This window comes from Coenobita brevimanus, chromosome 57, assembly GCF_032717465.1.
Source record: "Coenobita brevimanus isolate Jiangsu-jjx chromosome 57, ASM3271746v2, whole genome shotgun sequence".
NCBI lineage: Eukaryota > Metazoa > Arthropoda > Malacostraca > Decapoda > Coenobitidae > Coenobita > Coenobita brevimanus.
In genome coordinates, this window is record NC_137010.1 from 26600232 (window position 1) to 26621585 (window position 21354).

At 41.2% G+C, this 21354-nt stretch overlaps 1 protein-coding gene across 1 annotated transcript in view; it reads left to right on the forward strand.

Moving 5' to 3' along the window:
• LOC145401944 (uncharacterized) overlaps positions 1-21354 on the forward strand; it is a 148633-nt gene that overhangs the window by 101919 nt on the left and 25360 nt on the right. Inside the window, exons 9-11 of the mRNA XM_080274051.1 lie at positions 10348-10501; positions 16080-16244; positions 18698-18863. Coding sequence (XP_080130177.1) covers positions 10348-10501; positions 16080-16244; positions 18698-18863 — 485 coding nt within the window. The remainder of the gene's footprint in view (positions 1-10347; positions 10502-16079; positions 16245-18697; positions 18864-21354) is intronic.

Below are 21354 nucleotides of genomic sequence, written 5' to 3' on the forward strand. Positions count from 1 at the left end.
TCAGCAACAACAAAACTTGTCAAATATGGTTCTGCCTGTTATGAAACTGACTGAGATGAATCTAAGAAAGAGTGTTATTGTCTAGGTTGGTTGAAAGAGCCACAAACAACATTCAGCCTGAAAAATACTTTTCTGAGGCCTGTTTTTTCCACAAGCAATAAGAAAATATTATTGTCTAAGTAAGACCCAATATAACTGCGTCAGTTGTTGTTGTGTATATAAGAGTTGGGAGGCCGTAAAACGAGGGGTTATTAAAAAAAAAAAAAAAAAAAAAAAAAAAACTTGCTCTAGCCGTAAAAAAAATATTTTGATTATATTTGATATACTCATTAATTGTGTCTCAACTGTTTATTTTATTTATCAGAAAATAATCAGTTCTGTTAATTTCTTTTCGGACCACCTATGATCAGAATCACTCTCCAAATGAAATGGAGAAATAGAAGAAGGGAATGACAGGAGGAAACAAGAGGGTGGAAAAGTTACAAGAGGATGGAAAAAGGGCAGAATGTTAGAGGGAAGTGAAGGTGCAATTAGGTAAGTATAGATTGGAGCAGATGGGGGACGTGGAAGGTGTGTGCAGGATATTCACAGAAGAAATCTGTGCAGCATGTGAGGTGGTATGTGGGGTGAAGAGAAGATGAAAGAGGGTGCAGGGAACAGCATGGTGGAATGAAGAGGTGAGAAAGGATGTGGCACAAAAGAAGAACGCATATAGCGAGTGGATGAGAAACGGGCATGGAAGAAGTTGAGACGGAAGAGAGAGTTATATGTAGAGAGGAAGAGAGAGGTGAAAAGATTAGTAAGAGAGAATAAGCAGAGAGTGGATGAGGAATTTGGATGGAACTTGAATGTAAAGTTGAGGGAATGTAAGAAAATGTTCTGGAAAGAGGTCAAGAGAGTTAGACAGCGTGCCAAAGAAGTTAGTTGGGGAGTGAAAGATAAATTTGGTTGATTACCAGTGGAGAAGGGAGAAAAAGTGAGCACATGGAGAGAACACTTTAATGAACTGTTAAACGCAGAGAATGAAAGTAATTCAAGTATAAGTGACGGGAATGGCTGGGAGAAGGAAGGATGTGAGAAGAGAGGAAGAAATCAATAGGATGAAAGTTGTGGAAGCAATGAAGAAAGTTAAAATGGGGAAAGCCCCAGGAATTGATGGAGTGTTAGGTGAAATGCTGAAGCATGGGGGAGAGATAGTAGTAGAATGGATGTGCAAGATGTGCAGATTGGCCAGGCATGAAGGTAGAGTCCCAGAGGATTGGAAGTCAGGTATAATTATTCCCCTGTATGAAGGAAAAGGGGAAAAAGAAGTGTGTGTTAATCATAGGGGCATTTATCTTCATAACGTAATACGAAAAGTAAATGGTAGGATACTTATTGACAGAGTTAGGGAAATAACAGAGGATAAGTTCGAGAAGAACAGGGAGGTTTTATGAAGAGAAGAGGTTGTGTAGATCAGATATTCATTCTTAGATTTTTAGTGGAAAAGTTTCTAGAGAAGGGAAAGAAGTTGTATGCGGTCTTCTTGGATTTGGAGAAAGCTTATGACAGGGTGGATAGACAAGGATTGTGGAAAGTATTAAGAATATATGGAGTAGATGGGAAGTTGTTGAAGGCCGTGAAGAGTATGTATGAGGATGCTAAGGCTGCAGTGCATGTGAATAGTGAACTGAGCGAATTTTTCTATTTGAAGGTTGAACTGAAACAGGATGTGTTATGTCTCCATGGTTGTTCAGTCTGTATATGAATGGGGTTATAAAAGAGTTGTAAGTTAGGGCAGTGGATGTTGGAGCAGCCCTAGTGAGAGATGGCAGTGTTTGGATACTCCCTATACTGTTGTTTCTGTGTTAAGTGAAGACAAAAGGGACCTGAAAGGCTTGGTGGATGAGTTTGGGAGAGTGCGTAAGAAATGGAATCTAAAGGTGAATGTAGGGGAGAGTAAAGTTATAGTCTTCGAGAGGTGAAGTCAGTGAATGTACAGTGAGGTTGGATGAGGAGGAAATGGAGAATGTGAGGCGGTGGCTCAATCGGTAGCGAGTTGGCCTGCAGTCCTGATGGACCCGGGTTCAAATCCCGCTGGGGCAGGGAACAGTTTAAGGATTTGAATTTCATAAAATCAGACTTTACTGATCTACCAGAAGGCCCGCCGACATGTCGTAAAAATACCCCCTCTATTGCCAATACACCAGTCCTGTATGAGACAGCCCTAGCATGTGTTCAATATGGACGGTGGGTGTTAGCGCCGAAGTGGTGACATGTAGAGGTGTGCGATACGTAGGAGGACTACTGGGCCTTGAAAGCAGGCCGTGAAGCCTATGCCCAGAGTCGGACACATAGAAAAAAAAAAAAAAAATTAAGTACTTTGGTAGTGTGATAAGTAAGGATGGAAGTTTATAGGGTGAAGTGCTTGAAAGGGTATAGGGAAGAAAAGTTGCTGGTTCCTTGAAAGCAGTGATAAGAAACAGGGAAGTGAAAAAGCTACTGCATGACAGTGTTGTGATACCAACTCTAACATATGGAAGTGAAGCTTGGACCTTGTTGGAGGGACACAAGAGTGATGCAGTGGACATGAGCTATTTGAGAGAAGCATGTGGATTTGCATGGAGAGACAGACTGACAAGTGAGGAAGTGAAGGAGTGTTGTGGTGTGGATGTGATAGGAAGCATTAGGAGAAACATGCTGAGGTGGTTTGGCCATGTGGAGAGTTAGGATGGAGAGTGAGAGACTGACGAGGAGAGTGTATGAGTGAGGTGGAGGGGGGAAGAGGGAGGGGAAGGCCAAGGAGGAGGGATGGAGTGGAGAGGTATATGAGAGTGGGGGGTGTGAGCTGGGAGCAGTGCAATGAAATGGTGGGGGACAGGGCGGCATGGAGGCAATACGTTTGTGGCCTACCCTTACGGGATTAAGGCGTTTAGCAGTAGATAAATAGATAGACCTAAACCCCACTATTCAAGAGGGATGCATTCCATAAAAAGTGGTTGAATAATGAATTGGTCAAATAACGAACCAATTTTTCCCCTAAGATTAAGAAATAGGGGAGTTAGGTTCCTGATCACCTTTGTCATTCAAAAAATAATAAAGATGGATTGTGCTCCAATCAGATTGAGCCTGTGAAGGTTTATATCCAAGGGGTGGTTGGGGTTTATTGCTCATGTAATGCCACTCAGGGATTGGTGTGGCTGGTCACTCTCATCTTAAATGTCAGGACCAACTGCCTAGCCCTGGGCTCCTACGCTCCTCATGGGGCAACACAGGATCGGATGATGGATGGATGGATAAGAAAATGCTGGTACTGTATATATGAATGAAAGTGACACAGGGATTTGAGGTGTTTTCTTATAGACCTACGTTTTCAAGGAAAATTATTTTAGTACTATATACATCTCAGATGATACATTTGGTTTTCAGTCAAAAAAATATTGGAGAACAAATGAAAAATACCAACTTTGCGAGATTAAAGAAAGCCACCTGAATGCCGTGGACAGCGTGTTTATAGACGATCCTCCAACTGCACATCACGTCACCGCACCAAACTCAAGTGTATTCAGTCTAAAACAGGTGGCCAACCTTCTTGTAGAAATTTTGAGGTCGTTTTGATTTCGCCAGTTTTTCAATGTTTGGAGTTAAATTTGTCACTGAGAGCAGCAGTGTATTCTTCAAATTTGAATCAGTCAGTCGCAACCTCGTTTTGCTTTTAATCAGTTTCATGGCTGAAAATGCTTGTTCACATCTATATATCGTTTCAAAACGACATATAAATCTCTGGGCAAATTTTCTTAGTTCTGGGAAATTTTCACAGGGTAATGATCGCCAGAACTTGATCATGTTAGAGGCATTTGGGACTGATGAAAGCTCATCAAATTTAATTTTCAGTGATGAATTTGTTTTCAAGTCAATAAGTTCCATTTGTATGTTACTTGGCATCTTCATTATTTTTTGTTCACTAAGTGAAAATGGGTTTATAAAAGCTAGTATGCAGTCGTCTTCTTTAGCAAAATCATGAAAACGACTTTCAAATGACTCTTGCAATAACTTGATTTTTTCTGTATATTTTGCCAAATTGCCTTTATCAGCAGCACATTCACTCTTTTCTTTTAAGTGTGGAAATTGGCTCAAATCCTCATTTTCCAACTGGGAGATGAACAGTTTTAACTTCATCTTAAATGCATTGATGTCATTTACTAAGCTTGGAAACAATTTGCGCTTGCCCTGCAGTTTCAAATTTAGATGATTGAGATGGCTGGTAACATCAACTAAAAATTCCAAATCAAAGGGCTCTTTCCTCGGGTAGCTCATTTTTCTCTTCAAGAAAGTCATGAACAGTATTTTTCAGTTTCCAAAACCTATTCAGCACCTGTCCTCTAGAAAGCCAGTGCACCTCACAATGAAGGACAAGGTTGCCATATTCCAGATCTAACATTTCACAATATTCTCTGAATTCTCGTCTGTTTCATGCTCTTGCTTTAATTTTATTCACACATCTCACAACCGGTAACATAACATGCTGCAAATTTAAAGTTTTTCCACGCAGTGACTCTTGGTGTATAATGCAGTGATATTTTAGAAGAGGACAATTTAAAAAGTTCTCAAGCAAAGTGGTAGTCCCAGCAACTCTACCGATCATTGACGCGGCTCCATCAGTACACACACTGATGAGTTTACTAGAATCTATTTGTAAATTTTCCAGGCATGATTTTACTTTGTCAAATATGTTTGATCCTCTTGTTTTTTCATGAAGCGACTCGAGACTCAGAAGTTCTTCAAAGACACTGAAATTATCATCAATTCCTCGTATAAATATGCTTAACTGGGCTACATCACATATGTCAGTTGATTTGTCCAGTTCTAATGAATAGAAAGTACAAGAATGGACAAGGTCTTTCAATTGCTGAGACACATCATGAGAGAGTTCCTCGGTACGTCTCGTAACAGTCTGCTTTGACAGACCAATTTCATCTGCTTTCCTTTCAATACTTTTATCACCAAGACGTCTTGCAAATATCTGGAGACAAGGCTTAACAATTTCTTCTCCGTCAGAGAAAGCTTTCTTTTTTTTGGCCAGCGCTAAAGCAATTTCATAGGAGGCTTCTGTCATCGCCAAACTTTCACAACTTGTTTTAGTAAATTCATTTTGTCTTCTGATTTCTTCCTTTTTCTTAGTCACATATTCTTTCCGTAACTCAGACCCAAGCACGAGCTTCAGTTTTCCTTCAATTTCAGTCTGATGCTGTGTTTTATAGTGTCTGTTAAGATCATGTCTTCTATTCTGTGAAAGAGTGTTTTCACACACAGTGCGCAATGGTTTTCTTGACGGTCCTGCTATAAATAACAACTCATTTTCCCACTGTTCATTGAATTCACGCTTCCTGTCACTTTCTGCCTTTCTTTTGCTCATTGTCTTTTGCACTGTGAGTCTGTGATGGGTAACTGAAATATAAAAACAGGCTTAATTTTTGAGAAGTACAGTACAATACTGCAAATGTTCGCAAATGAAAAACAGCACAACTCGTACCGTACCGGACCGAGCCTCAGTTGTAAACTGGCAAAAACGGTGGTGACTCACTGCTGGGGCAGACGCCTGGCACCTCACGGTCACACATGTATGATACGCGTATTGAACAGTTACGGGACGATTGCAGGGTACGAAATTCCATCTTTCCTAGTTTGATTAATTAAGCATATTTTTAACTGAAAGCAGATTAATATGATGGAAGATAACATTCGCCAAAAAGGATGTGCACGAAATAAGAAAATCACAAAAAATAATGAGTAGGCTTACTTTATTATTATCATAGGGATGCAATGCGCCACTTCTAATCATGCAATGCACCACATTTGGCGCATGCACCATAGGTTGGCCACCCCTGGTTTAAAACCATAAATAGCAGTGGAAGCCTAACTGGAAGAGCTGAAACCTAACTGGGGGGCATCACCCCAGGACCCCCCAATGATTATAACCTACTTAATCTAGAGCAAACTAAGATGTGCATTATGTAAAACTGGCACCAAAACAGTATTGTGTGTTAAGAGCGTTCATTAATCATTGGCGCATTCATCACCAGCGTTGCCATTTGGTATTTTTCATTACCAAATGGATTTTTCACTTGTATGAAGATACAGAGGATGGAGATGGTGCAATGTGTGCTCTCTTTGATTAATCTGTTAGCCTACACGTGTGAAAATAATCAACATGCTGCTAATTATAAGGAGAGTGCTTATTTCCATTTGTATGTATAATTAGTGAAGAATAAATGCTTGCTTTAAAAATTTGGTAATGAAAAGTTAAATTTGGTAATGAAAATTGAGGAGTTCGGTAATGTGGCCGAGTTCAGATCTGGCAACCCTGATCGCCACCTGACCATGTGATGGCGAAACACTCACTCATGTTGGTGAGCACATGACTGCTCTTGACAGGGGTAATGATATAGGTCTTGGCTGGAGCCATAGTGGTGATGTAGTATTCCATGAGACCAAAAAGAAATGCAGACTAATGAAGAGACAACCGATTGACAGGGAAGAGCGCAGGAGACAGGCAGCTCAGCCAGTCTGTCTGGCGGCATGCAGTTTGACTTGTTGAAATGGCAGGGATAACCATGTCAAACAACAACAAAAAAGGGGTACAGTATATATTTATAAATGTTGAAACAACGAATTGTTGAATAATGATCAGTCGAAAAACAAGGGTTTGGTGTACAGTATTTCATTGTGTGGCCCAGCAAGTTTGCCAGAATTCAGGAAATAGCACACCAACCAGAATATGTGGCCATTGCTTCTGTAATGCCGTAGACTTTCGCCAAGCATACTGAAGACTTGTATTGTGAATGAATAAAGGCATAACCCATTAGTTTAAATTTTGTGTATTCCTATTTCTTGATTTTAGCCATCTTTCAGGTAGTGAGAGATGGGTTATGTAAGTTTATAAATACTGTGTGCTTTTATGAGGTGCTATCCAAATTTTCCGGACTGGGATCGTGACCCCTAAACGGGTTGTAGTAGCACAATGTGCCTCTAGGTTGCAGTACTAACATGCGGTGTGAGACAGTGTGCCACATGGCAAGGAGCTAGGCGGACGAGGGGATTAGTGACGTTTGTTTGTTTGCTGTTGTGTATGTGTTGTCTGGCAATTTTTTAGATGGATATAAAAAAGGCACTGGAATTTGCTTCAAATTTTGTGCAAATCTCGTGAAAAATGCAACAGAGACCCTTGTAATGATTCAGCAAGTGTTTGGTGAGCAATCTCTTGGTCGGACAGCCTCATCAAGACCCCAAAAGGCCAGACAGGTGAAAAGCAATGTCAGGAGCATGCTGATCATCTTCTTTGACATCAAGGGGGTTGTGCACAAAGAATTCGTCATAGCTGGCCAAACTGTCAGTTCTAACTTCTACTGTGATGTTTTGCGGCGACTGCGTGAAGATGTGAGAAGGCAACACCCTGACCTTTGGCGAGACAAAAACTGGCTGCTTCACCATGACAGTGCCTCAGCTCACAGTTTTTTTTTTTTAATGTGAGGAAGGAACCAAAGGCTGAGCCTGCATGAACATTCCTTCGAAAAAAAAAAAGAAAAAGAAAGAAACAAGACAAAAGAGAGCCAAATTCAAGATCCATTCATTTAAGGATGCCAGGACACACTGCATTTGAAAGATTGGAGATCATAGGAAGTAGGAAATACAGACAGAGAGAGACAGTTCCAGAGTTGACCTGTTGCATAAATGAAGGACTGGGAGTAACAGTTAACTCTTGCATCAGAGAGCTGAACAGATAAGGGATGAGAGTTTGTTGCTAGACGGGTGCTACGCGCCCATCGTAGAGGTGGAGGGATGCAAGCAGACAGTTCAGAGTAGCAGTGACCATTGAAGTAGCAATAGAAGAGAGATAAAGAGGTAACAGTGTGGCGAAGAGACAAATTGAAGGGAGCCAGTAAGAGGAGGAGAGTTGATGAGACAAATAGCCTTTGACTCCACCATATTGAGAAGAGCTGTATGTTGGGAGCCTGCCCACACATGAGAGTTGTACTCTACACGGGCGAATAAAGCCCGTGTATAAAGTCAACAACTGTGCAGGGGTAAAGAAGGCATGGAGTCAGCTTAGCACACCCAGACTCTTGGAAGCAGATTTTACAAGAGATGTAATATGATTTTTCCAAGATAAGTCCCGTGTGAATGAAACCCCAAGCATGTTCAAGGATGATGCAGGATTGAGCTGGATATTATTAAACATTAGTGGGGACTCCTGTGGAAGATTTTGATGGGTTGATAGATGTAAAAAACTGTGTCTTTGATGGATTAAAAACAACAAGATTATTTTTTTACCCCAGTCAGAGATACGAGCCAATTCAGACATTAGGTGTGCCATAGCCTCGTCCCTTGTTTGTTGAAGTAACTGCTGTGATGGACGTTGCGGGAACCGAATGGAAAGGTGAAGGGTGGAGTCATCAGTGTATGAGTGGATAGGATTAGATGTACAGCTTAGAAGATCATTGATGAATAAAAGGAAGAGAGCTGGTGATAGGACAGAGCCCTGAGGAACACCACTGTTGATAGATCTTGGAGAAGAACGATGGCTGTCTACAACAGCAGCTATAGAATGACCAAAAAGGAAGCTGGAGATGAAGGCACAGATAGAAGGATAGAAACCTTAAGAAGACAGTTTGGAAATTAAAGATTTATGCCAGACTCGATCGAAAGCCTTTGAGATGTCAAGTGCAATGACAAAGTTTTCCCCAAAGTCCTGAAAGGAGGATGATCAGGAGTCTGAAAGGTAGGTGAGATCACCAGTGGAGTGTCCCTAACGGAACCCATACTGACGATCAGAGAGAAGGTTGCGATAGGAAAGATGCTTTAAAATTTTTCTGTTAAGAATCGACTCGCGATTCCGTGCAGAAACATAAACAAGATGTGATTCAGGGGTGGATTGGCTCCGGTACCTTTTATAGGCCCTCTTCTTGCTCTGGACAGCATTAGAACAAGCGTGATTAAACCAAGGCTTAGTCAAAGGATATGAGAAAGGAATGTATGCTTCCATGCCCGAGAGAATAACCTCCGTAATACACAAGGCACTCAGATGGCTCCCGGCCATGGAAGCAATAATCATTCCAGGGAAAATCAAAGAAGTACTGCCTGAGGGCCTCCCAATCTGCAGCTCCAAAGTGCCACAGATGACATTTCTTTGGAGGATCGACAGGCCGTACCGGAGTGATAGGACAGGTTAAGGTAACAAGGTTATGATTGGAGGAGCCCAATGGAGAGGAAAGATTAACAGTGTAGACAGAAGGATTAGTTGTAAGGAAGAGGTCAAGTATGTTGGAGCTCTCTCCAAGGCAGTCAGGGATACGGGTAGGGTGCTGTACAAGCTGCTGTAGGTCATTTAGGATAGAAAAGATGAAGGCTTTTTCACCAGGTGGATCAGTGAAAGGAGAGGAGAGCCAAAGATGGTGGTGAACATTGAAATCTCCTAGAATGGAGATTTCTGAGAAAGGAGAAATGGGTAGAATGTGTTCCATAGTAGAAGTAAGATAGTCGAAGAATTTTTGATAGTAGAATTAGGAGATAAGTAAACAGCGCAGATATATTTAGTCAGAGAATGACATGTGAGCCGAATTCAGAGAGTAGAGAATTCAGAAGAATCAAGTTCAGGAACACGAGAGCAAGACAGGTCGTTGCGTACATATATGCAACATCCACCTTTGGCTTTGAAATGAGTATAGAGAAAGTAGGAGGATACAGAAAAGGGTTTGCTGTCAGTTGCCTCAGACAGTGTGCTCAGCACCCAGCAGTTTTTGGCCAAGAACATGGCAACCATCCCCTGCCCTCCTTACTTGCTGGATTTGGTCCCCTGTGACTTCCGTCTGTTCCCAAAAATGAGATCAAGCTGAAAGGGTGTCATTTTGATACCACTGAGGACATCCAGGAGGAATAGCTAGTGGTGTTCGACACTTGTCAAAAAGGACATCCAGGTAGCGTTCCAGCGATGGAGAAGTGCTGGAAGTAGTGTATCAATGTGCAAGGGAACCACGTCGAGGGTGATGGTGGCCAATAGGAGTTATGGCGAGTTTTCAGTTTTATATAGTACTAGTCCAGAAAATTTTGGATAGCACCCTGTAATATGTTACTTATTGAAAGTGTTTTTGTTAGCTGCAGATTTTAGTTCCTGGCATGTCACACAAAGGTTTGTATGGTATTTTCTATTAAAATGGAAGGTTTAGTGATGTGTGAATAATTTTGTGATCCACTTCATTGTGCATGATGTTGATAGGTGTCCCACTTTTGTATTTTTTCTTTGTTTCTGGTTCCTACCTCACCCAGTATGTAATTTTTTTTTTCTCATGAAGCTAACTTATTGTCCCACAGTGAGATCCTGCAGTTCGACAGTAGTAATGCAGATGCCATATACGTTCGAGGGATGTGCCTGTACTACCAAGACAACCCTGATGCAGCTTTCCAGCATTTCCAGCAGGTCCTGCGTCTTGCTCCAGACCACCACAAGGCTCGCCAGGTGTATAAGGTAAATAGGAAATCACTTTTCTAGGTGTAATATGGACAGTTTTCTCTATCTGTCTTTCTGTGTTTATGCACATTCTAAGTTAATTTTCCATTCTCGAGTAACAGTTTTTCTCTTAATACTGTACAACAATTTTTCATGTTATTTTTTTACTCAGTATAAATGATATAGCCTATGGGATAAAGTTTAGCATTTCAGAAATGTAAACAGTGAGTGAATGTATGTATTGCTCACTTCTCACATTACTCTAATAATAATCTTGACTTCATTCTTTTCTTCTTAACTCTGGAACTTGCCCACCCCATTCGTTTTCATTTTCATAGGCTCCAACATGCTTGCATGCATTGGCCTTGGTCACCTAATGGCAGCTCTTCATGCTGCTCGATCTATGGCAACCTCCCTGTTCAGTCCTTCAACCCTGAGGTCACACTTAACCCCTTAACCGCGGGGCGTCACTTTCGTGACGCTTGGGAGCAAGGGATCATACCGCAGGGCGTCACTTTTGTGATTCTGTGTTATTTTGAATTCGCCGGGGCTTTCAAGTGGTGGCTTGTATCATCTATCAGTACTGCCAATGTCCAACACTAGTCAGCACTCCTAATCTCATCTGTACTCCCATCCATTGTTGACATTTTAGCCATTTCTCCCCGTTCTTGACTCCCCTCCCTACCTTCCCTCCATTACCCTCTCCTCTTGCCTGCCCGACCATGCTACGCTAAGTAAATCTTCACTGGAATTTTCCACTGATTTCATCCATTGAAATAAGCCCTATGCCGTATTCTTATATACCAAATAATATATACAAGAAAGAAATAAGGGAAGTGATAGTGCCATACACCTAGAATTGGCTAATTATCACCTGACAACACCACGTGCACTCATTCGCTAATTTTCGCTTTATTTCCCCTTGAAATATGCTGTATAATCTATTCTCGTAATAAAAATATATATAAGGAAGGGAGAAGCCTAAGTGATAGTTACATTCACCTGGAACTACCTAATTTATTATGTATTGTCTAGATTTCCTGCCAATCATTTCATAGCATATATATTAGCATCTTTCACCCCGCTGACATTGGCAGCATTGCACTCCCCCTAGGCAGGCCACCCACCACACTGTATTCAGTTTACTGTCATCTTTCAAGGTGAAAGCACATCGGATTCGCGCCTGCCCAAATTCCGCTGCTTTTTAGCCCCATGCAAAGGGCCCTGTGACCTCTACCCCCTACTAAACCTCGTGTGGAAAGAGGTAAAAGGCTAAGTGACTGCTGTGGAACGTGAACTGACTAATTTGTCAATGAAAATGATAGACAGTGACTATGATCTATCTGGTGAGTAAAACAGTGCAAGTGGAAATGTAAATAATGTGTAAACAGCAAGTGAAAGCAATGAATGAAAATATAAGTGAACAGTGGAAAATAGTTTTATAAGTTACTGCAAGTGACTGCATAGCACAGTGTAAATAAAATAGAAATGTAAATAAAATAGAGAATGTAAATAGAAATGTAAATGAGTAGTAATATAAGAATACGAGTATGTATACTAGGAGTAATGAAAGTGAATGTTTCACTCTAGCATGTATGAATACCATGAGTTATGAAAGTGAAAATGAAAGTGACAGATTCACTGCCAACGCTAGTATACAGGACTAGAAAGTGAATGCTACATATTTTACTGAAAGAGAAATTGAATGCCTGCAGTGACAATAAACTACTATTACTGAAGGAAACTTATGGATAAAGACTGCAGATATATATATAAGTGTTATATAGTAATAGAAATATAAACTGAGTGTTTTTATGAATAATAAATGACAGAACACCAGCGGCGAACGATCACAAGTGGGAAGGTCATACACGCTCATAATTTTCATTGCTTTTTTTTTTTTTTTTTTTTTTTTTTATAGTATGGATTCCAAACTATTTGAGAATCATAGAATAGTGTTTCTAGTGATAATATCAGGCTGTGGTAATCATATTACGGGTTGTCAGGAAGTGTAAAGTGGAGACTTCGTTACCCAACTTCAGAGGTCTCCACAAGTCCTACAGTACTCGATGAAGGCTCAACAAACATCCCAGGAGAAAGCTGAAGGTATGTGCCATATGCATATGTAATTATAATATTCTAGGACTAATAACTGATTTTTGGCAAATATTTTTAGAGAGTTTGTCGGAGCGCGAATATGCCCGCGAGACTCGCAAGTCAGGTAAAAACAACCCCGCGGTTTAGGGGTTAATGACCTCGTCCCTCGTCTTTTTTTGGTCTACCTCTTGCAACCCCACCCCCAGTATTAATGCTTCTCACTTTCTGCACCCAATTATCATCCCCCATCCTCTCCACCTGCCCAAACCACCTCAATCTGCCTCTCCTCATCAGAACACCAATACACTCTTGTCCCATCCTACCTCTCAACTCTTCCACCATAAACCTAGCTCCCCCAGGCCATGCACGGAGGGATGCACTGCACATCCACCTGTAGTCGTGGTGCACGACTCTGAGGTTGTCATTATCATACCCTGGCATCCTACCATTCAAAAGTGCGCCCGATTTCGTATCATATTATACACGAATCATACCGGTAGTATTATGCACGAATATATTATACACGAATATTATTATACACGAACATTATTATACATGAACATATTATTCACGAATCACATGCGTTTCATATACCCAAAATCAGACACACTTTTGAATGGTAGGTTGCCAGGGCATGATAACAACAACCTCAGAGTCGTGCACCGCGACTATAATCATTGTCATTTCTGTACATTTGAGCCTGCGAATATCCTCTTCCTTTGCTGCCCGTCTCACTCCTTTACAGTATTACACTCCTAAGCCATGCTGCATACAAAGATCCCTTAGCACGTAGGGAGAGCCCTCTCAATGTTAGGAGAGGCAACAGCTCCGTGAACTTCTTCCAACCACTTACTCACCCTAGCCACAGAGCTAGCTCTAGCCCCACCTCCAGCACATGACATGTCTCCCAAATAACAAAACTCTTCCACACACTCAAGAGACTCACTAGCAAGTTCAGTCCCTTCAAGCATGACAATCTCCACCTGCTCTCCCCGACAAGCTGCGCACATAAAATCAGCATTATTTCGCAGTCTGCCTCTAATACCACTACATTTCTTATGCACCCACTTATCACAAACACTGCACGAGATGGAATTACTTCCCACGCCCTTATGGCAAATTGCACATGGCCACTCTCCCTCTTCTTTGACAGTATCGCCACCAACCCTAGATATCATCACTTTTGTGAGGTGAGATATTGGGATGAAATGATAGTGTTATGATATCATTTTGGTATAAGTGATAATTTAAATAACTAAGGCCTCAGAAGTAATCCATTAGTGATCATATCATGATGGTGATCATACCATGATCCTTGCATCAGAAGTAATCCATTAGTAATCGTACATCTTACGTAAAGGGATGCTGTACTTTTAATTGAAGAAGTAGAGGTAAATATGAAAGGTGAAGTTGAAAAGAACACTATGTGCATTTATAGAAGGTAGTTTAGGATGTAAAGAGGAGAGGTAATTGAGTCAAGAGAAGGTTGTGGTATAAGTTTTTGTGTTAGTTATCTCAGATAATTAAAAAGAAAAAAAAAACTGCAGTGCACTGCATATTCAGCATAGGTAAACAGAAAACTAAATCAAAAGCATGAGAATGGAGGAATTGAAACTATGTACAGTAGTGCACCAACTTTCGCTACAGCAGGATTCGCGGAATCCACTTTCGCGGCATGCACCAAATATTCCCTAACTTCCTCTTTCGCTTGAAAAAAATCGTTTTTCGCGCACAAATTTTGGGTTTGGGACAATATTTTGAACTTTGAATTTCCTGCACCACCCGCCCGCAACCCACCGCCATCTTGAATGACGTCATGTCAACACTCTGTCCACCCATTCCCTCCATTGTGTACGAGCGTGCTAGCTCCATTGTGTTGGATTCTCACGGTTCAATGGCCTCTACTATACCTGGTAGTGTGGGGAAAGGGCCTGGTGGTGTGGGGGGAGAGCCTGGTGGTGTGGGGGGAGGGCCGGGAGGCAGTGGTGGTGATAAAAAGTGGATACTTACCCCCAACATCCATTAACCACCTCAACCTGGTCTCTGTGGTATGTTTCTCCTCATATAATGTGTACTGTACAGTTTTTATTGTTTGTATCTCACAATGCAATGTACAATAGTGATTTGATGTACTGTATTGCAAGTGAAAATGAAAATCTGATGTTACTTTAGGATAACCGGGAACCAATTAGCCTTTTTGCCATAAAGACAATGCCCCAACTTTCGCTAATTCCACTTTCGCGCATTATTTTTGGACCCAATTAGACACGAAAATTGGTGCCCCACTGTACTGTATTGAGAGATGAGTAGTTTTGGTGAGCATTGATGGGTAAGAAGGCATGAGAAGGTAGGAAAGTACATTATTAATTTTGCCCTGGACTGCTAGTTGAAGCAACAGTCCTGTAGTAATGAAAAATATGTATCCCCTTGTTTATTCCACCCAAGTATTCATTCTTGTTACTGTAAGATGAGGAACTTTTCAGTTCAAGTTGAAATTATGTGTCTGCCCTGCCATGAAATCTTTATTAATGGTAACTTAATGATCCCTACTAATTCCCTCCCCAAGTAAAAGTATGGCATTTCTCTGTTTAAGCTGGTTTTGCTTATTCCTGAGCAAGTTTATTTGTGCCACCCCTCTTTTTGTATGTTTATTTGACACACCTTGAAAACAGCTAGAAATGATGTCAAAAGGTAAACAGCTGGTGTCAAAACAAGCAACTTTCAGCAAAACTAGTTGAACAGACTTTTAGTATCTTCTTTTCTTACCAAGTGTCCACCTTTTTTTATATATTGGATTGAATAGGGGGGCTACCAGAGATCAAACATCGTGGAGAGTCTCCATTAGGTGACCAAGACTGATGCATGCAAGCATGTTGAAGTCGTTACAAACGGTTACAATATGAAACTCTTCACCTATCATCATGTTGAACTTTTGGATACCTTCATTATCCCATTTAATTATTTTGCTTTATCCTGCTGCTTTGGTCTGATCTTTTCTGATTTCTCCACATGTAGTAAACTCTCAATTGTCCATCATAAAATGGTCAAAGGGGCTGTGGGATAGTGACATACTGATGGATAGTGAAGTTGTACCCCCAAAACCTCCCAAAGAGGGTCTGACCCCCTTATAAAACCGTATACTTGCACTGTTTAACTGTTCAAAGATGGAAAGACACACTTAAATACTGTAATAAGCATGATACACTGTCATTGCACTGAAAAGCTGCCAGAAAATTGTTTTTTTGAGTGCCAAGACAAATGGCATGGACTTTCATTTGGGGACTCCCCAGGGAATTTTCCTGAGAAAATTAAGTCATTTGCTATGACCGATTATGACATGCTGGATAATGCAGCAGTGGATAATTGAGAGTTAACTGTATTTGTAAATCAACCCATTAACAGTGTTATCTCCTACAATAAGTATCTCCACCAAAAACTAAAACTGCATATGATGTAACAGGCATACTTGTGGCCTAATAATCCCAGCATTATCTTTCAGAAAGCCAAGCTGCTAAAGCAGAAGAAGGAAGAAGGCAATGAAGCATTTAAGCGAGGAAGCTACCAGGAGGCTTACAACTGCTACACTGAGGCCCTGGCCATCGACCCTCTCAATAAACACACCAATGCCAAACTTTACTTTAACAGAGCTACAGTTGGCTCCAAAGTAAGTACTGAGAGGGAGTCAGTTTTTAAAACACACACACACACACACACACACACACACACACACAGAGTAACACTGGAAATGGAAGCAATCTAAAATTGTTTGCTGATGATGCAAAAATACAAAGGAAAATTACTAACACAGATTCTTGCAGAGCGCTACAAGAAGAATAAATAAGCTTCATGAATGGAGCAATAATTGGCAAAAGGAAATTAATGTGGACAAGTGTCATGTAATTAAGTTTGGTAAAAGTGAAAAAAGACCAGATTGGGATTATAAGTTAGGAAGTTCAACCCTACACATATCAGAAAGGGAGACAGACCTAGGAGTAAGTATCAGTATCTGAAGGGGGAGAGAGAGAGAGAGATATGGAGGAGAAGGGCGGAGAATCAGGTGTACCAACTGCGTTACCCTGTATATACCAGTGAGAGTTGCAAAAAGGTATCAAAGCATGGGGTGCCCATAATTATTTTAGTGGGTGTATGTGATCATTAAATAAACACTTAAAATGATATGGGTCATTATGTGCGACAGAAATGTATAGAAGAGTAGTTGAATAGTTGCAGGCAGGTACTTTTACGATCCTGAGGGAAGAGGGGAGGGGGGAACAAAACCAGCTTCACCTGCCTCTACCCCAGCTTCCACCTCCCTCATACCTTTACCTCTCTCACCTGTCATTCTTAACTGGCCGTTACCTCTCAAGCTGACTTCATACTTGACACTCTTGGTCACACTACTAATACAAACATAGAACACTAGGATATGTTAGAAGTATGTAATACAACAATCAACACACTGCAGCAAAAAATTAATGCATTATGTCATTGACAGTAAAACAAAAATGTTAACAACAACCACCTCAGGCCTCTTGCGTTGGCTGCGCACGTGCACACACACACACACACACACACACACACACACACACACACACACACACACACACACACACACACACACACACACACACACACACACACACACACACACACACACACACAGTCACACCCAAACATGCAGACACAAAACGCACGCCCACAAGCACCCAACACATGAGGCCTGAGTGGACGTTAAACGTTTTTGTTTTACTGTCAACATTGTAAAGTATTAATTTCTTACTGCAGTGTGTTCATAGTTATATTACATACTTTTTATATATCCTAGTGTTTTATATTTGTGTATCACTAGTCATCATGATGATGATTAGTAATGTTGGTGGTAGGTGGGGCTCTAACCATCCACTCTCTCGATGTAGTGCTGCTCTCGGGTGACTGTCCTTTCTTCTCTTCCATTTTTCCTTCCTTCCTCTTCTGTCATTGTCTCTTTCATTCTTTCCTCTTCCTTTTGTCTGTGGGTGACTCTACTTTGACTGACAAGCCAAATGGTTTTCTGTACACCAGGAAACCATTTACTATGGTCGGTGGTAACCATATAACCAAATTATGGCGCCTGGAGGTATGGTGGGTAATTAAGGCACTCCAGTTGGATTGAGCCTGTGCAGGATTATATCCAAAAGGTGGTTGGGGTTTATTGCTCATGTAAAGCCATTCAGGAATGAGTGAGGCTGGTCACGCTCATGTTTAAATGTCAGGACCAACTTGCCTAGCCCCAGTCTCGTACACTCCTCATGGGGCAACACAGGATTAGATGATGGTGATGGTGACTGCTAGTGTGACCTGGAGTGTTAAGCATGAGGTTAGCTTGAGATGTAACTGCCAGTTAAGAATGACCGGTGGAGGGATGTTTGGATGTTTGGGTAAGGATATGGGAGAGGTTTGGGAGCTGGGGGTAGAGGCAGGTGGAGCTCATTTTGTTCCCCCCCCCTCCTCCCCTCTTCCCAGGGTATGTAGGGGCAGGAAGGGGACACCCATGAACAGAAACTGGTGATTGTGATTGTACACTAGCTCCAGAAGGTATCGGTGCACTGTGGATCCGATGCCATCCGGAATTATTCAACCATGTGGCTGTGACAGCATGTTAATACTGGTATATATTATAACGTCTATGGCCATTCCCTACTCATTATGAAGGACGCAAGTGGTGTCCGATATAACAGTCATCTGTTGTCAGGGATGCCTGCATGTGGGAGGATAGAACTGCAATTCTCAATTTTCTTTGTTTTGCGTGTCATAATGTTTAACACATATTTTGCACTGATACTTTCTGAAGCGAGTGTGCATCCAGGTCTAAGAGCAAGTCCAAGCCAGATAAAACCATAAATAAAGGCCAAAGAAAAAAATCCACTTGATTCACTTAGTTTTCACTCAATTCACTCAACAGTAACTTACTGTAATTCACTTAATTTTCACTCAGTACACTTTAATTTATTACTGCACTTAAAATTATCTGCCACCTGGAAAAATTTGGAATATTGGGATATTTGGATTATTGGTGGTCGGATTAAAGGACTTTTACTCTACACTGCTCATCCCTAATCCAGCTGTATTTACTTGCAGATCAACAAAGTGGAGGAGGCAGTGGTGGACTGCACTGCAGCCATCAACCTGGATGAGGGATATATCAAGGCATACCTGCGGCGAGCCAAGTGTTACCAACAGCTCGAGAAACATGAAGAGGCAGTTAGGGACTATGAGAAGGTCACCCGTCTTGATCGCAGTCAGGGTTAGACCATTAGCTGTTTGTCAGTAGTCAATTCACCTACAACATAGCTAATCATCAGTAACATGAAGAGCTTAATGGGAGTTCACATTGTGGGAAGTATATAACCTTTGAGGAAAATGGCTTATGGTCATGCATAATGACCCCCCCCCCCTCTTTTAAGCCTGCCCCACCCACCTCAGACTGGACTTAACCCCTCTGAAGACGGGTGTCCGCATGTTGTGACAGACGCTAAGGATGGGCATAATCGGCCAGATGTAAACAAACTTTTAGACATTTGTAAAAACATAATGAGTAATGCTAGATTTAAAAATGAGATACCATTGGAAAGCATATATCTTCAGGTCTTCCATGAGGTGGTGTTGCAGACTACCTGAACTTTCACTGGACGGGCAGTGATTTTAGAAGAAGGTTTACTAAAATCACGTTTTTTCACTCCCATGACGGCTACCCGTAGCTTACCACACTGATTTTCACATTATAATTACTATTCAACATTGCATATACTATACACATTCACTGTGTGATCACTTCAGTAGTTATATTTCCCTGTATTGGCGCTGCAGTACTCATACCACACATTTGCAGTGAAGTAAATTTTCAAAACCATTTTATAACACTGTTTTCCAATAAACTGGATACTTCATAATATAATAATAGTGATGATAATATCACAGATCACATCACTGTTACCACAGTTTATTTATTACACAGAGGCACTTATGGAGAATAATATGTTTCCAATGTATCTGCATACAGTATATAAAAATATAATATTACTGTGGTGGGGGGGCTGTTGGGTAGAGTTTGTTCTTACCATCCTACTCCTCCATAGAGCATGGGAAGCTGCTTCAATGCCCACGCTACTTTGAAACACCCGTCTCATCGTCAATTGTACTATTGGACTGCATATGCGGACACCCGTCTCATAAGGGTTAAATGTACCAAGCAATGATAAATACAAAGAAAAAAACACTGTACTGTAAGTAATCTACAGTGTGGAGGTAGACCATGTCATCCAGACCACATCATCACCCCAAAGCATCACCTAGATGAGGAAGAAGTTCCCTAACTTCTGCTGGTCATTCCCCACTTTTGCCTGAAAATCTTTGATGCATCTTTGCAACAGCAAAAAATTGTGCATTATTATGGAGATTTTTCACTAAGTTTTGGGAAATATTTTACGGATTTATATATATATATATATATATATTCAATAATTACTTGATGACCAGAATTATGATCATACTCTTAGAAGGCATGAAATAAAAACCAAAAAGATTTGACCATAAAATGTGTAAATCTGTAACCAACAACACATCAGAGAGACTACTTTGGCTGTATCTGTTTATCCCCACCTCCCCATGGTTGTCCAAATTTCTCCCAGGGGATAATATTCTCCTCCCATTTGGGAACCCTAGACCTAGACCATCACCCAAACCACACCCTTACCCAGACCATCACTCCACAACCTTAATTTAGACCAGTGATTTTCATCCTGGGGGCCATAGTGTACATACTTTAGAGAACGACAAATTTGAAAAAACGAGCATGCAGGGTATTTGGGTGCGAATTTGTTGATATCCCAGCATCAGTAACTCAGAGTCTGGTTGGTCCTGCTGTTCTTGTCTACCTATCACTGTGAAGCTGAGCATTCCCTGATACTGAGCAAAATCACAGGAACATGGTGATATTCCTATGAAAAATTGTGTCTGTTGTGCCCAAACTTTGACTCAACTTATGATACTAAGACTGGTTGCAAAAATGCAATTTCAGCCTTAGCACCAAGTTTTTCATTTTACCTTTTGATACAGCTAGTTTTCACATAACGCACGAACATTGTCCCCAGAAGGTCTGCTTTATGAGATTTTTGTGTTATAGGGCCATATGTTTACATGTTAAAGGGTTTCATGGTACCCAAGCCAGCCCCAAGTTCACCTTGTGGGGTAATTTTCAGGGATTTTTCCTAGGACATTTACCTACCTAATAATGACTTCATTACATACAAAGACTGGAGGATTCCTCACCTTGAACAGAAGAGGTTGTGGGCTTCCTGGGGGAGGAGGAGTGGGATTCTGAGGCAGGGCAGGACTTCTGCTGGTCCCCACGTTGCCAAAAAAAAGAGCAAAGATAACACACAGCATGTGTGGAGCCGGAGCGCAGGGAGTGGGTAGATTCAAGTGGGGCAGGAATGACCAGTGGACCATGATGACACCCCGTACAGACACGTGACAGTCATACGTCATTGGCTGATGCAATCCATGCTGTGACTATTGCTGCCTGCGTTATATCTGTTCCCATCGCATTATGACCAATTTTTTTGCGTAATGACTGTTTAAACAATAATTTGTGGCCTCTGGCCACGTAATCTCTATTGTTGCAGCGTAGTACGGTAAAAAAAAAAAAAAAAAAAAAAGGCAAATTTTTTTCACCCGTGTTATATCTGTCATTTCTGTGTTTTGACCATTCTCTGGCCTCAAAAATTGCCTTCCGT